The 16,873-nt window shown below is 44.1% G+C and overlaps 1 protein-coding gene across 2 annotated transcripts in view; it reads left to right on the top strand.

Moving 5' to 3' along the window:
• rasa3 (RAS p21 protein activator 3) overlaps positions 1-16,873 on the top strand; it is a 179,622-nt gene that overhangs the window by 131,280 nt on the left and 31,469 nt on the right. For both annotated transcript variants that reach the window (XM_048532325.2, XM_048532326.2), the window contains exons 5-7: positions 8,982-9,058; positions 14,819-14,899; positions 15,688-15,760. In XM_048532325.2, coding sequence (XP_048388282.1) covers positions 8,982-9,058; positions 14,819-14,899; positions 15,688-15,760 — 231 coding nt within the window. The remainder of the gene's footprint in view (positions 1-8,981; positions 9,059-14,818; positions 14,900-15,687; positions 15,761-16,873) is intronic.

Raw genomic sequence — 16,873 nt, 5'->3', positions numbered from 1 at the left:
TTTGGACGTTTTGAGGAAGTGTCACGGGGAGATTTGGGGTGAGGAGACAGGGGTTTGGGGTTGAAGATTGGGGCCTTTAACATGAGATCTGGAGGTGTGCCCCTGTTGTTTCTGGCTCCATATTTGGTCATTTACTTGCCATCATATTGACAACTGTCACTGGTTTGTCCCAAGTGCAGCTCATAATGCCACTGTCTCCTGCAGTAGGAGCCGCTGTTGCTGTGGAATGTGAAGTTGCATTAGAATCCTTATTTTTCATATAAACATGGTAACACCTGCTTCTGGTGTGGTGAAACAATACATCTTGAGTGTCTTTATTGAAAAAGGTGAACTTTCAGTTGGAAATGTAAATCTTCTTCCTGCCTTCCACTTTGGGACCTAATGGATAATAACGCCTGAAAAGTTAGTGCCACGTTTTACAGTTTCCAGCACTTTGGATGTTAAGAGTGACGCAGTGTTTATTTTTGACATCTACTCCTTAAATAAGCACAGATTTATCAGTTTTGCATTCCTGTCTATCTAATCTGGTAATCCCTGTTTCTTGGCAGTCTAGCATTGATAACAGCAGTTTATGAAATGATGTTTCTGAAGAGAAACCTCAGTTAATGGGGACAAATAAATTAAAAAGTTACACTTCTGACACTGCAGCTCTGTCTCTGATGAGCATTCGAGTCCAGAGTTGCTTCATGATGGGGGCGGTGGAATTAACACACTGTCAGTATTGCTACAGAGTTGCACAGAATTACGTTGAATCCTACAGCACAGCAATAGTGCCCCCGCCCCCTAACTTAACCAGGCTGATCTTTTAGATCCACACATGCATACTTCCACCCTACATAATTTGACCCCTTTCGGCTGAAACAACAATGGCAAATTTCATTGCCGAGTGCAAAGTGAGTTTAAGGCAGTCAACAGGTTGTGAAGTTGCAGGTAAGAGCAATCAGGTGAGCTGGCATCTCCAAGGCTAGCGCCCTGCAGGTCTGAAAGGCAGGATTTAAGCCTCAGCATTGACAGGTGTTTACAGTTGGATTTCCTCCAGCTGGCAGGTTTGCCGCTTGTGGCTGGGCAGTTGGCCAGTGTGTCATGTTGAGCTAAGACTAATGGTTGTGGGTGAAATTGCCTTCTACACAAAATTAATGCTTTGGATAAGAAAAATGTACAAAGCTCATAACGTTTCAGTGATATTTTGAAGAGACATTTTTTGATTCAACCCTTAAAACTGGCACAGGTAAAAATCCAAACAATGTGTCCGACATCTGAATGGTGCTCTAAATGGACCACTTTTTACCATTTACTTTTTTTTCTGGTCATTTTCATTGCAGCAATTGTCATTTTGGTCAAAAGAACTTTCAAAGCACGTAGTATTTCCTCTGCTGCCCTGTTAAATGCTGGAGATCTTTCTGAACACGTGGTCACTGTGCAAAACTCTGGAAGTGGTCTGAGTGCACAGAGTGACCACACACAACTCTTCTACGGCTATTTTCCTTTGCGCGTGTGTGCGTACACGTGTGTGTGTGTGTGCGCGTGCGTGTATGTGTGTGTGTGTGTGTGTGTGTGTGTGTGTGTGTGTGTGTGTGTGTGTGTGTGTGTGTGTGTGTGTGTGTGTCGTGCTTTCTTTCTCGACTTATTTCCGACTTTGTATCACTTTACTCTACATCTTTTTTTCACTTCACGCAGTTTTGGTAAGTCTATTCTTTTCTAGGATGTGAAAGTCGCTGAGTGGGCCAGCATTAGTTGTCCATACCTAATTGTCCTTCAGAAGCTGGTGGTGAATCTCCTTCTACTTTCTCGTGAACCTCATCAATGGCCTAGCCGTCACAGTATTCTTCACAAAACAACAACCCAAAGAATTGCAGATGCTGTAAATCAGACACAAAAACAGAAATTGCTGGAAGAGCAAGCAGGTCTGGTAGCATCTGTGGAGAGAAATCAGAGTCAACGTTTTGGGTCGAGTGATCCTTCCTGAGATCTGCTTTTGTAATATTCTTAACCTAAGTGATCACTCAGTTCCCATATCCTTTTAATCTCTTTTCCCTCAGCCACCTAGCAAACCTCCTCTGAAATTTTGACGTGATCTCTACTTCATTTACAACTGGCATAGTAAATTGCACAGCCTCTCAAAGTGCTGAATAAATAGATTACTTTTGCTCCCAATCCTAAATCTTCTGCATTTAATCCGATTTTCTTTATTTCTCTAGCTTTAGACTCTTCAATCATTGACAAGTTTTCTTCCTGTATCGTCTGTTCTATCACTTCATCACTTCAAACATTTCTTTCAAATCATCCCTTACTCTTCATTGCCTTAGAGAACAAACGTAGGCAAATTTCTGAATGCAAAAACAACAGGAAGATAATAATCAGGGACACCACCCATCAGCATATTAACTGGGGTGCAAACAGTGTGAAAGGCAGAGAGAGAGCAAAGCTCATGAACTGCATTCAAGAAAACTTTTTCAGGCAGCACATAACGAACCAAACAAAAAGAAACACAGTTCTAGATTAAGTCTTAGGAAATGAAGGTGGATGAAGTAGCAGTGAGTGATCATTTTAGTGATCATGATGGTAACACACGTAGATTTGGCACCATCATGGAATGGGACAAAGATAGAGTGGGGGTAAAACTTCTTAACTGAGGGGAGTCAAACTTTAGAAAGCTTAGAGATGTTCTGGCAAAGGTGGACTGCTTGCAACTGCTTGGAGAAAGTCAGTGGTCAGTGAGAGGCATTCAAAAGTGAGATTCTACCTGCACAGTGTAGGCAGGTCCCTGTCAGGGAGAAGGGTGGTATGGTGGAATCGAGAGGCCTGTGGTTATCCAGAAGCACATCAGGCAAAATAAAGCAGGAAAATAGAGGTTATGACAGTCTCAAAAAAAATATTTTAAGAAGCTTAGTGGATTATAGAACATGCAGAGGCTAAGTGAAAATGGAAATTATGAAACCAGAGAGAGGATAAGAACACATATTGTCAGATAAACTTAATGGAAATCTAAGAATGGTTTGTCAGTACATTGAAAACAAGAATGTAACTAGAGAGAGGGCTGAGGGATGTACCTGGTAACTTATGAATGGATATAGAATAGGTAAGCACGGATCTTCATGCATCCCTGATCTGTGCCTTTACAAAGGTGAGGGGTGGTGTTGACGTGCTGGTTAAACAGGAGGAGTGTGGAATATTGGATAAACTGAGCAAAATGAGAAAGGAAGAGACTGACCTCCTTAAATCACTAAGGTCTGGTGAATTTTATTTTGGGCTGATAAAGTAAGACAGGGAGGATATAGAAAATGCTTTGATGATCATTTTCCAATCATCACTAGATACAGAAGAGGTACCACACGATTGCATGTCTACAAACATTGCACCTTTATTCAAAAAGGTGTGAAAAACAGGCCAACAAATTTTTCGCCAGTCAGTTGACCTCCGTGCTGGGCAAATAACTAGAATCAAGCTTGAGGGAAAGCAGTAATGTTACTTGGAAAGGCATGGACTAATCAGGGATATCAACATGGCTTTGTTCATGGAAGAACATGTCCCACTTGAATTTATTGAGGAAGTAACAAGGAGGATTGATAAAAATGTTAACTACGCGGATCTTAGTGAGACATTTGACAAAATCCTAGATGGCAAACTAGTCAGAAAAAGTATGCCCATGGGACACAGGGGAATGTGGTGACTTGGATTAGAATGAGTTCAGCGACATGAAATGAAGGTCAGTGATCATTAGATGTATTCACACAAGGTTACTGGTGGTGATCTACAGGGTTCAGTGCTGCTTGTGGCATCTATGAATGATTTAGACTTAAATGTGCAACAAAATTGGGCAATCTGTGCATCACAAATATTATCTGTATAGTTAACTGTGAAGAGAATGGCTTTTAACTGCAGAGAGATGTCACTGGTTTAGTTCAGTGGCCAGAAAAGTGGCAAATTGAATTAAATCTTGAGAAGTGCAAGCACTTCCATTTGGAGAGGGCCATCAAAGTTAGGGAATTCACAATAAATAGAAGGGTTTTGTCAGAGGCGGAGGAGGTGAGAGACCTGGGAGTGCCTGGAGTATTGGAGACTGAGGGGTGACCTTATAGAAATTTATAAAATCATGAAGGCCATAGATAGGGTGAATAGCCAAGGTCTTTTCCCCAGCGTAGTGGAGTCCAAAACTAGGGAGGCATAGGTTTAAGGTGAGAGGGGAAAGATTTCAAAGGATGTAAAGGGCAACTTTTTCACGCAGAGGGTGATATGTGTGTAGAAAGAGCTGCCAGAGGAAGTGATGGAGGCTGGTAGAATTACAACATTTAGAAGGCATCTGGATGGGTACATGAATAGCAAGGGTTTATAGGGACATGGGCCAAATTCTGGCAAATGGGACTGAATTAATTTAGGATATCTGGTTGGCATGGACGAATTGGACTGAAGGATCTGTTTCCATGCTGTACAGCTCTGACTCTATAACTCTGTGTGTGTCTACCAGTTTCTGAAGGTATCAGTCCAGGTAGATAAGTTGGTAAAGAAGGTGTACGGGATGCATTGCTTCATTGAGGGAGGTATTAAATACAAGAGCCAGGGTAATGCTTGATCAATATAAAACACATGTAAGATCACCGCTGGAGCTTTGTGCACAGTTTTACTCATCGTATTACAGGGGAACATAATTGCTTTAGAGAGAGCACAGCGGAGACCGACATGAGTGTTGTTAAGGTGTGAAAATTGCAACCATGAGGAAAGGTTGGACAGGCAAGTGTTGCTTTCCTTCGAACAGAGGAGGCTGAGAGGTGACTTCATAGAGTTGTGCAAAGTAGTGAGGCTTGGATAGAGTAGATAGGGGTGACCTGTCCAGGACAATTACCAAGGTACAAATTTAAGGTGATTTTTAGAAGGATTGGAAGGGACATGAGGAAAATCTTTCTTTTCCGTCCACAAGATGGTAGATGGCCAGAATTCACTGTTCTGTCTGGATGAGGTGGAAACTGTCAACATTTAGAATGAACCTGGATCTACACCTGAAGCACCATAACATGGAAGGCGAAGGATTAGGTGCTGGACAGTAAATTTAGAATGGGCATATAGTGAATTCAGCCAGCAGAGATACAGTAAGCAGAATAGCCTGTTTCTGTGTTGTACCTTTTCTGTGGCTGCCTAGTTATAGAATTGTAGAGATGTACAGCACGAAAACAGACGTTTTGGTCTAAATTATCCATGCTGGCCAGATATCCTCAGTTAATCTGGCCCCATTTGCCAGCATTTGGCCCTTATCCCTCCAAACCCTTCCTATTCATCTCCCCATCCAGATGCCTTTTAAAGTATGTAATTGTACCAGCCTCCACCACTTCCTCTGCTTGCTCATTCCATACATGCACCACCCTCTGTGTGAAAAAGCTGCCCGTTAGGTTCCTTTTAAATCTTTCCCCTCTCACCTTAAACCTATGCCATCTCGCTTTGGGCTTCCTTGTCTTGTTCTAAAAAATAATCCGCAATTTTCAGCTTTTCATATTAATATGCCCTGACATCAGGTACCATTCTGGTGAATCTGAGCTGTACACTTCCAATTTGCTCAGGATCTCTCCTTATCACATGCATTTCAAAACTATTTGCTCTGTTCTGATTAAAGTTTCACCTAAACCCATGATCGCCTGTAGACATTGACTTATTAGTTGATCTTCTAAATCCCCGAAATCCCTCCAAAAGTAAGTGTCTATTTTTATGCTGAGTATAAAAATTAACCACAAGCGTGGCAAGTAACTATTTGAAATGTCATCTGCAGCCGACAGAAAGAATGTGCCTGTTTTAAACTCTTATGCATCTTCGTACAATATACCTTGTAGCCTGCTTGATCCTGCATGTCCAGTTATAAGGTATCAGTTAGTGAAAGGTTTATAAGTGTTGGGTGTAACACTGAGACAGACTAAGAAAGAAGTGTGTTGTGACAGGAAGGGGAGTTTAAATTATTCACTGAATATTTGCAAAACATGATTTTCGGAGCTAGGAAATGAGATTTTCTCATATATTGAATCAACCGATACGACGCAACATATGATTCATTTTGACTGAAAATACTGGATATACCAAGGAACCGTAGTTGTAGTTTTCCACTCCATCACTATTTATTTTATGTTAAGAAAGAACTGTATTCCTGCAAGGAATTTCCAAACATGGATCCTGCAGACATTGAGAGGTACCTTAAATCCAATTGTGTCCTCATTTTGCACAATAGTTGGAGGAAGGCAAACCACATGACCTTATTCTTGCAGTAGTTTCTGTATTCTGTGATTTAAATGTCCAGATCCACGCAAAGCCACTTTGCCAGCTCCTGTGAAAAGCTAGGTGCGTAAGATAAGTGAGGTTTGGGTGCCAAGTGGGTGCGGTGTCATGTGGGCAGGGTGCAAGAGCACGAAGCAGGCACATAATGGGGTACTAGAGATAATGGGAACTGCAGAGGCTGGAGAATTCTGCACTGTCAGAGGGTCAGTACTGAGGGAGTGCTGCACTGCCAGAGGGTCAGTACTGAGGGAGTGCTGCACTGTCAGAGGGTCAGTACTGAGGGAGCGCTGCACTGTCAGAGGGTCAGTACTGAGGGAGCGCTGCACTGTCAGAGGGTCAGTACTGAGGGAGTGCTGCACTGTCAGAGGGTCAGTACTGAGGGAGTGCTGCACTGCCAGAGGGTCAGTACTGAGGGAGCGCTGCACTGTCAGAGAGTCAGTACTGAGGGAGCACTGCACTGTCAGAGGGTCAGTACTGAGGGAGCACTGCACTGTCAGAGGGTCAGTACTGAGGGAGTGCTGCACTGTCAGAGGGTCAGTACTGAGGGAGCGCTGCACTTTCAGAGGGTCAGTATTGAGGGAGCACCGCACTGTCAGAGGGTCAGTACTGAGGGAGTGCTGCACTGTCAGAGGGTCAGTACTGAGGGAGCGCTGCACTGTCAGAGGGTCAGTACTGAGGGAGCGCTGCACTGTCAGAGGGTCAGTACTGAGGGAGCGCTGCACTGTCAGAGGGTCAGTACTGAGGGAGCGCTGCACTGTCAGAGGGTCAGTACTGAGGGAGCGCTGCACTGTCAGAGGGTCAGTACTGAGGGAGCGCTGCACTGTCAGAGGGTCAGTACTGAGGGAGCGCTGCACTGTCAGAGGGTCAGTACTGAGGGAGTGCTGCACTGTCAGAGGGTCAGTACTGAGGGAGCGCTGCACTGTCAGAGGGTCAGTACTGAGGGAGTGCTGCACTGTCAGAGGGTCAGTACTGAGGGAGCGCTGCACTGTCAGTGGGTCAGTACTGAGGGAGCGCTGCACTGTCAGAGGGTCAGTACTGAGGGAGCGCTGCACTGTCAGAGGGTCAGTACTGAGGGAGCGCTGCACTTTCAGAGGGTCAGTATTGAGGGAGCACCGCACTGTCAGAGGGTCAGTACTGAGGGAGCGCTGCACTGTCAGATGGTCAGTACTGAGGGAGCACTGCACTGTCAAAGGGTCAGTACTGAGGGAGCGCTGCACTGTCAGAGGGTCAGTACTGAGGGAGCGCTGCAATGTCAGAGGGTCAGTACTGAGGGAGCACTGTACTGTCAGAGGGACAGTACTGAGGGAGTGCTGCACTGTCAGAGGGTCAGTACTGAGGGAGCGCTGCACTGTCAGAGGGTCAGTACTGGGGGAGCGCTGCACTGTCAGAGGGTCAGTACTGAGGGAGCACTGTACTGTCAGAGGGACAGTACTGAGGGAGTGCTGCACTGCCAGCGGGTCGGTACTGAGGGAGTGCAGCACTGTCAGAGGGTCGGTACTGAGGGAGCGCTGCACTGTCAGAGGGTCAGTACTGAGGGAGCGCTGCACTGTCAGAGGGTCAGTACTGAGGGAGTGCTGCACTGTCAGAGGGTCAGTACTGAGGGAGCGCTGCACTGTCAGAGGGTCAGTACTGAGGGAACGCTGCACTTTCAGAGGGTCAGTACTGAGGGAGCGCTGCACTGTCAGAGGGTCAGTACTGAGGGAGTGCTGCACTGTCAGAGGGTCAGTACTGAGGGAGCGCTGCACTGTCAGAGGGTCAGTACTGAGGGAGTGCTGCACTTTCAGAGGGTCAGTACTGAGGGAGCGCTGCACTGTCAGAGGGTCAGTACTGAGGGAGCGCTACACTGTTGGAGGGTCAGTACTGAGGGAGCGCTGCACTGTCAGAGGGTCAGTACTGAGGGAGCGCTGCACTGCCAGAGGGTCAGTACTGAGGGAGCGCTGCACTGTCAGAGGGTCAGTACTGAGGGAGCGCTGCACTGTGAGAGGGTCAGTACTGAGGGAGCGCTGCACTGTCAGAGAGTCAGTACTGAGGGAGCGCTGCACTGTGAGAGGGTCAGTACTGAGGGAGCGCTGCACTGTCAGAGGGTCAGTACTGAGGGAGCGCTGCACTGTCAGAGGGTCAGTACTGAGGGAGTGCTGCACTGTGAGAGGGTCAGTACTGAGGGAGCGCTGCACTGTTATTTGTGCTATCTCTTGGATGGGACAGTGCCTGAGAATCTGTCTCTTCCCAGAGCTGGTTGTCAGATAGACTGCAGCTACTATTTCACAGTAAAGCCGGCAGTTCTCCCTTGTCTTCTGATGTGTATTTATCTTTCATGAGAAACAGACAGCTGCATTTCTCAATATGTAGATCCATAATTGCATTAGAGTGCTCACTTCGGCAGCACATGTAATTAGCCTGGACCCTGCACACGAATGTCACATCAATTCCTGGTGTACCATATTCGGGCCCTCATGTGGCACAGTGGTAGTGTCCCTACCCTTGGACTAAGGGGACCAGGTTTGAGTTCCACCTGCTCCAGCAGTGTACAGTAACGCCCTTGAACAGGCTGATTAGGTTAAACAAAGAAAAGCAATTTAAGTGGTGTGAAGTATTTTGTGATTCCTGAGGATGTAAAAGGAGCTGTTTAGAAATGCAAGTTTTCTATTTGTTAACTAGTAAACCATAGTGTGTAGCCACAGTATTGTCTAAGTGCATCTTGTAACTCTACATTATGAAAACTATTTCAGGGCAAAGTTCATCTGGAGCTGAGGCTGAGTGAAGTCATCACTGATATTGGGACCATTTGCCATAAGTTGGCCACACGGTGAGACCCCATTTATTATTCTATATCATCAGGACCAGTTCTTCATAGAATCCCTAGAGTGTGCAAAGCAGGCCATTTGGCCCAGAAAGTCTTACTTACTCTCTGAAGAATGCCCCATCCTATCCCTGCATTTCTCATGGCTAATGCAACTAGCCTGCACATCCACAGACACAATGGGCAATTTAGCATGGCCAATCCACCCTAACCTGCACATCTCTGGACTCTGGGAGGAAACCAGAGCAAGCTCACACAGATGTGGGGAGTATGTGCAGATTCCAAATATATAGACACACAAGGGTGGCATGGAACCCAGGTCTGTGGAACTGCGACGCAGCAGGGCTAGCTGCTGTGCCACCCTGTTCTTATTCTATAATCAATTATGCAGTGAAATTTTCTGTGTGGTTTTGCCATTTACTGTGGCTGTGTGCCCAAAGAAATTCTTCTCGAGAAATTTATTTGTGCTTGACTTACAAATTCTTCCATCTTCCTGTGGGCCAATGAGCCTGTAGAAGTATTTTTCCCTTCTCAAATGGGCAGAGCACAGTTTAAAAGTTAAAACAGTTAGGAACAGGAAGGACCATTTAGTCCCATAAGCCTGTTTTACCATTGAGTTAGCTCATAGCTTTTGTTTATCTTGTGTCATCCATTCACCTTGGCTCTGTTTCTGTAAGGAATTGGAGAATGATTTGAAACTCCTAATTTCTTAATAGAATATTTTACAATTGTTTACATGACATAGTTGGTCAAACAGTGAACTAGCAGACTTTTGTTGGCCTGTGCTGTAACATTTATTTATGGCACTGGATGTGGCTAGTTGCAAAACTGCAGGTCCTGTCCTCCCTGTGTCAGCCATTTGTGAAATGTCACAGGCATCTCTCTGTACAGTGCTGTGCTGCTTCCTGTTGAGAAGCCAGTGATAGGACAGATGTACTGCATTGATACAATGTGCAAAATCATATCGCCAGATAAGGACAGAATAGGATGTTCATTCACTGTTGTTATTCATTCATTCAGAAAGAACAGAGGGTGGATAGAATGGAAAAGTGACCGCTCAACAGCACTAAGCGCAATAATATTCATGAAAGAAAATTAGATTGTTACTGGATTAAGAGAACTTTTAAAAGCCGTGGAGAGTGAAAGGGAGAGTGGGATATTAGTTGGCGTGGGGAGTGTGGGGGTGTGTATGACTAGATGGGGACGGATATTCAATGACATGAAGAATAAGCATGCACCCATGTCACAAAAGACAGGACATTTAAGGATCCAATTACTATCGATGTGCAGTCAGTATTATTGTGCAGCTAAATCCAGCAGCCAAGTCCCACATAGTGAGAAACAACAGAGGTAAATAGTAAATGCATCTATTTTTGTTGATGTTAGTTGAAGGGTAAATATAGTCCAGACCATGAGGAAGGTGTTTATCGTTATGGACTATATGGAGAAGTGGAAGATATCGAACAGTTTTGACTTTTCCTTGGTTTCTAGGAAATGAAGCCCACAGTTCAATCCACCTGCTGATTTCAGAAAGTCAAAAAGACTTTGAAAAAGTGGCCAAACAAAGCTTTGAGGGAGATAACAAATGGGTTTATTGCCCAGTTTTGGACTAAAACATAGCTTTGGAAGAGACTATTGGCTCCTGTGCTGATGTCTGTCTTCCTGGACTTGGTTTTTGTTTCACAACTGCTTAAGGAAGAAAATCTCCAAAGCCTCAGGAATGCTGCAAGCCCCTCTCTCCCTCAACTGGGGATTGACTGTGTTTCTACATCTCAGTATTTTAACCACGTTGGAAACACTAGGAAGTTAAACTGTCATCACGATCCAAAGGCTTGGAAGCTGTTGGATTTCCATCTAAATTGGAATTTGTTTGGAAGATCTTTCATTTGTCTACATCTGTTAGCAGTTTAGTTTTATCAATGAGAAACTCAACAGATTGAGAATACACCAGATGCTATCTTTTGTTTTTCAGACCATTGGTCCTGGTTGTCTTCATTTGCATTTTATAAAATACCACCTCTGAAGGTCTTCTTTACCTTTATATTGAGTGTGACAGTTTAGGGATTAAAGGTGGATTGTACTTCCAATTGTAGTTTAGATAGTACCCAATATTTCCATTTGTTTTCATGATTGAGTCTTGTTTTATAATAATTGAGTCCATTAAAACATTTTATTCTATTCTTTTATTCTGGATAACAGTGCAAAGTGGAAACAATTAAAACCTTTATACTGAGGTGGAACTCATGGAGTTAAATACTAGCTCATTCCACCAATCACAGTTGTAATAATTTGTTTGGGAGCTTGCTGAGCTCAAATTGATTGCAACAGCAAGAACAACAATATGTATTTATGTAGGGCCTTCAGCGGTGTAAAATACAGCCAAGAGACGTGACAGCAGCACTAATGAACAGAACACGAGACCATAACCTCAAAAGAAGGCACCAAGACACATAGCTAAGGAATAGCTTAAGGAAAGTGGGGACATTTAGAGATGGACTTCCAGAGCTTGGCACCCAGCAACTGAAGGCATGGCTACCAATAGCACTGTGATCAAAATCAGGGATCCATAAGAGCTCTTGGGGATTTCTGGGCCTAGAGGAAGTTATGAGGATGGAGAAAGGCAGGGCTAGAGAGGTTGGTTGATTTTAAAGCGAGGGTGAGAATTTTAAAATTGAGGCATTGACCAACCAAAACCCAGTGTTTATCAGTGAATGCAAGGGTGAAGGGTAAATCGACTTGGTGTGAGTTAGATTACAGACAGCTAGGTTTAGAATCACTTGAAGTCTACAAAAATTAGGATGAAGGGAGGATGGCTGGGAATGATTCTGAATCGTCAAGTCCACAGGAAACGAGGAGATGGATAGGAAATCCAGGAGCGGATGAGCAGAGAAAGGGACAGAAGTAGCAGATGATAGGAGGTGGAATTAGGTGGTCTAGGTGACCATGTGAATATGTCATTGGAGAAAGGTGATGCCAATGTTGCAGTAGTTTCAAACAGTTGCCAGGAGAGGGAAGGTGACGGTTGTTAGGGAACAAAGGGGTCAGTTTTCCCTATAGTTAGCTGGAGGAAGTTCCTACTCATCTGTTATTGCCTGTTGGATAAAGTCTGATTCAGGAGTGAAAACAGAAGTTGCTGGAAAAGCTCAGCAGGGGGAGGAGTTGTGATGTTGAGGTGGAGCTGGGAGCTATCCCTGTCCAAGTGAAAAGCAGCACTGTTTCTGGATGATGGATGCGATCCAGATGAGAAGTAAGAGTGGACCAAGGATACTTCCTTGGGGGCACCAGAGGTAACGGTGAGGAAGTGGGAGGGAAAGTCCAGCTGCAGGTGAATTTCTAGCCACAGTTAGTGGCTAAACGTGGAGCCAAGTTCCCTGCTCTAGCACAATGACTTCTGTCTTTGTTGCATTTCTCTAGCATGCTTCACAACAATAAGACATCCCAAAGCTTTCCAGTGAATGAAGTATTTTGAAGTGTGTCATTGTGCTAATCAGAGTTAACGCATGTTTTGGGTCTGGTGACCCTTCCTCAGAACTTAATATTAACTCTGATTTTTCTTCATGGATGCTGGCAGACCTGCTGAGCTTTTCCAGCAACTTCTGTTTTCACTCCTGATTTACAGCATCTGCGGTTCTTTCGGTTTCTACGAGAGAAATGCAAGTCTTTTATCCTTTAATCAAGTCATCAGTACTGTCTGTTTGCATGAGTGATAAAGAAGATAATCTCCTGTAAAAATGGCAAATCTCACAATACTTACCATTTTCAACTGAGAGCACCAAATAAAAAGCAGCGTCATATTTTTCTTGTTTAGGGTTCCCTTTGAAATGGAGGAAAAAAGAAATGCATCAGCTAAAACACTGACAATGCTTGAGTTGTGTAAAGGACTGACTCTATTCCCAAAGGAATGGATACCGTGCTGACAAACCCAAAGATTTTAGATGCATGCAAGTTGTGAAACAAGTTCTAACTTGTTCAGAGACGCTGCATGAGTTTCCTATTTTGTTGGAAAGGAAGTGACAATTTGGCTCCTAACTAAAAGGCACCGGACATTATATAGCACTTTCCTCATTGCCATTCTCCATATCCTTCCAGGCTTTAAATGTCAGTTTGGACACTTGTCTAGCATAAATGATGTCAATTTTCATCTGGCTTCTAATTTGTAAGATTGGTCGATGTACTGCCAGTGGAGCTCATGAATCAGGAGGTTTTACAGTATGTCATGTTCTGCCAGCAGTTTAATAGCTCAGTTTCAGTCAGCCCCAGCCCCCTGTCATTTCAACAAACGGAATCAGGACTCATTTAATTTCCTGTTAATCCCTCCAGTCACATCTCACACACAAACACACACACACACACACACACACACACACACACACACACACACGCGCACACACACACACAAACACACACACACACACACACACACACACACACACACACTTTTATTCACACAGACTTATACTTACGCAAACACTGCTTGTCATACACACACACCCACACTCTCTCTTGCACAGACGCACACACAACATTCTGAAGCACAGACACACAGATTCTCCCTGTTGCTTGCATATGCCTATTCAAACTTAGGCACTGTCTACCATGCACACATGCATTGTCTCATGTACACGCACAACGCACACAATGCACATTCAGATTCATATGTTCTCTCCTGCACAATACTCTTTGCTTTGTACTTGAAAGACTAGGGTACGTTTATCATAAAACCACTGGAAAGAAACAATTTTTAAAAATTGTAGGTGCTGAATATTTCGTGACATGAACTCCATTGTTGATGTTTCCATCTTTGTTTCAAGGAGTTTGAATTTGACTTTCATTGCCATCTTTAAAAGGATTTTGAAAGAGCCACAAATTGTTAATTTCATAATACAGGTTTGCTTTGTACTCCCACAATACTAACCCTCTGAGAATGCATTGCTCCCTCAGCACTGACCCTCTGACAGTGCAGCACTCCCTCAGTACTGACCCTTTGACAGTGCAGTGCTCCCTCAGTACTGACCCTCTGACAGTGCAGTGCTCCCTCAGTACTGACCCTCTGACAGTGCAGCACTCCCTCAGTACTGACCCTTTGACAGTGCAGTGCTCCCTCAATACTGACCCTCTGACAGTGCAGCGCTCCCTCAGTACTGACCCTCTTACAGTGCAGTGCTCCCTCAGTACTGACCATCTGACAGTGCAGCACTCCCTCTGACAGTGCAGTGCTCCCTCAGTACTGACCCTCTGACAGTGCAGTGCTCTCTCAGTACTGACCCTCTGATAGTACAGCACTCCCTCAGTACTGACCCTCTGACAGTGTGGCGCTCCCTCAGCACTGACCCTCTGACAGTGCAGCGCTCCCTCAGTACTGACCCTTTGACAGTGCAGCACTCCCTCTGACAGTGCAGCACTCCCTCAGTACTGACCCTCTGAAAGTGCAGCGCTCCCTCAGTACTGACCCTCTGACAGTGTGGCGCTCCCTCAGCACTGACCCTCTGACAGTGCAGCGCTCCCTCAGTACAGTTTAGTGTTTCCTTTGAACTGTTCCTGTCACAGTGCAAACCTCTTTCTGTACTGTTCTTCTGACAGTACAGTGTTCACTCAGTACTGACCCTCTGATAATTGAATCAGAATGTTCTCTGCATTGGGTAAATTGGTTCATCATTTTCTCAAAAATGTTGGATATGAACGTTACTGTATAAAGAATGAAAAAGAGAAAATTCATCACCATTTTAATGATCAACCTATTTCTCATTGTTTTTTGTTTCCAATCAGTGTTATAGAGTGTGAAGACCTGCCAATAGTCAATGGACAGTGTGATCCATATGCAACGGTTACCTTGTCGAGCCCATCTAGGTATCTGTTCATTTATAATTATTGATTACTATTTTATTGCAACCTGCAGCAGCAGCTAATTACAATCGAAATATTATTAATATTCCTTTGTATTTCCTGTTCACCAACGTGTTCTCTGTGGTCACAACTCTTCGTCTTACTCTACTGATATTGAGATAGTTTTTCAAACTTTGACCCTGAATCAAATAAATCCAATCTTCATCTCCACGAGCGCCAACATTTAGTTTTGTTTCGTTCACAGTCAGGTCGTATACTGTATCAGGCCACTAGTCAGTTCTGGACAGTGCAGTTCGATTTCTCCCTCTGCCAACTGCAATAGCATATTGGCAATGTTTCTCCATGACTAGTTCAGAGACTGGGGAGGTTGACTCGAACCAAATTCTTTGCAGCAGAAATCAGAGGATCGCAGGGGTTTTGAGGGTTGGGCAGTGGTGCAAAAGGGAGGATGAAAAATGCTAGTTTCATGTTGCCTCTGATAAAGAGTGATGTTAGACATGGTGATAAACTGTACTCACCAGTTGAAAGATGAGTTGTCATTGAAGGGACATCCATGAGTTCATGTCTCACTATTTACAAACTACTAACATTCTGGCATCATCCTGGATCATTAATCCTACCTTTCTACAAAGATGCTTGCTGACCTGTTGAACCTTACCAGTTGCAAACTGATTTTATCACAGGTCTCCAACAATCATCCGGACAGTATTTTGCTTCTTATTTTTAAGAGTTTTCATCTGTAGAAGCTGTGCATTGATAAGGCTGCCAACTCATTTTTGCTCGGTTACCAGGTCTGAGTTGAAGAAAACTAAAGTAAAACGAAAGACGAACAATCCACAATTTGACGAAGTGTTTTATTTTGAGGTGAGTGCTCATTGAAGAGTTGCTTCAAATTCTTACATTCGATCTTCATAAGTACAGAATGTAAGCGTAAATGATTCTGTTTTATTTTGTGACAGAGTCATAGAGTCTTACAACGCAGATAATTGAATCAGAATGTTTTCTGCAACGCCTCGAACTGGTCCATGCCAACCAAAATGTCCATCCACTCTAAGCCCATTTTCCTGCATTTGGCCCATATCCTTCTCAACCTCTCCTATCCGTGTATTCATCCAAATGCCTTTTAAATGTTGTTAATGTACCCACCTCAACCACTTTTGCTGGAAGCCCATTCCATATGTGTACCACCCTCTGTGTAAAAAATGTTGCCTCTCAGGTTCCCATGTATTCTTTCCCCTCTTACCTTAAACTGATGCCCTCTAGTCCTCAATTCCCCAACCCTGGGAATAAAGATAGAGTGCATTGACCCTATCCATGCCTCTCATGATCTTATACATTTCTGTAAGACCCCCCCCTCAATCTCCTACGCTGTAAAAAAAAAGTTTTAGCTTGTCCAACCTCTCCCTCTAACTCAATCCCTTGAGTCCTGGCAATGGCCCTTGTATATTTCGTTTGCACTCTTTCCAGTTTAATGACATTCTTCCTGTAGTAAGGTGACCAAAGCTGAACACAACACTCAAGGTGTGACCTCACCACCGTTCTGTCCAACTGCAACATAACTTCCCAACTTCTGTACTCAATGACCTGACTGATGAAGGCCAGTGCTTCAAAGCCTTTTTCACTGAACTGACTCTCTGTGACTTCACTTTCAGAGAAGGCCCTACAATTCACCGTGAAACTCCTACCTTGATTTGACTGTAAAAAGCAACACCTCACACTTATCTGTATTAAATTCAATTTGCCATTTCCTTGACCCTGTGAAATTCAGCTTTTCATTACTCATTGGTACACCACTTTTCAGCAGTTCAATGAATCATAGTGATGAACATTTGAATGAAAATTACTTCAGTAACCTCTTTCCAATGACACTGAATAAATGTGTCAGTCGGGTCTGGAACATTTACTGCTGACAGTCCCCATGATCTCCCTGTCCAGATTCCTGATATAAATTCATGATGCAGAATCCTGGCAATCCCA

The sequence above is a fragment of the Stegostoma tigrinum genome, chromosome 6 (assembly GCF_030684315.1).
Source record: "Stegostoma tigrinum isolate sSteTig4 chromosome 6, sSteTig4.hap1, whole genome shotgun sequence".
Classification (NCBI taxonomy): Eukaryota; Metazoa; Chordata; class Chondrichthyes; order Orectolobiformes; family Stegostomatidae; genus Stegostoma; species Stegostoma tigrinum.
This window is presented reverse-complemented; position numbering and strand designations above follow the sequence as displayed.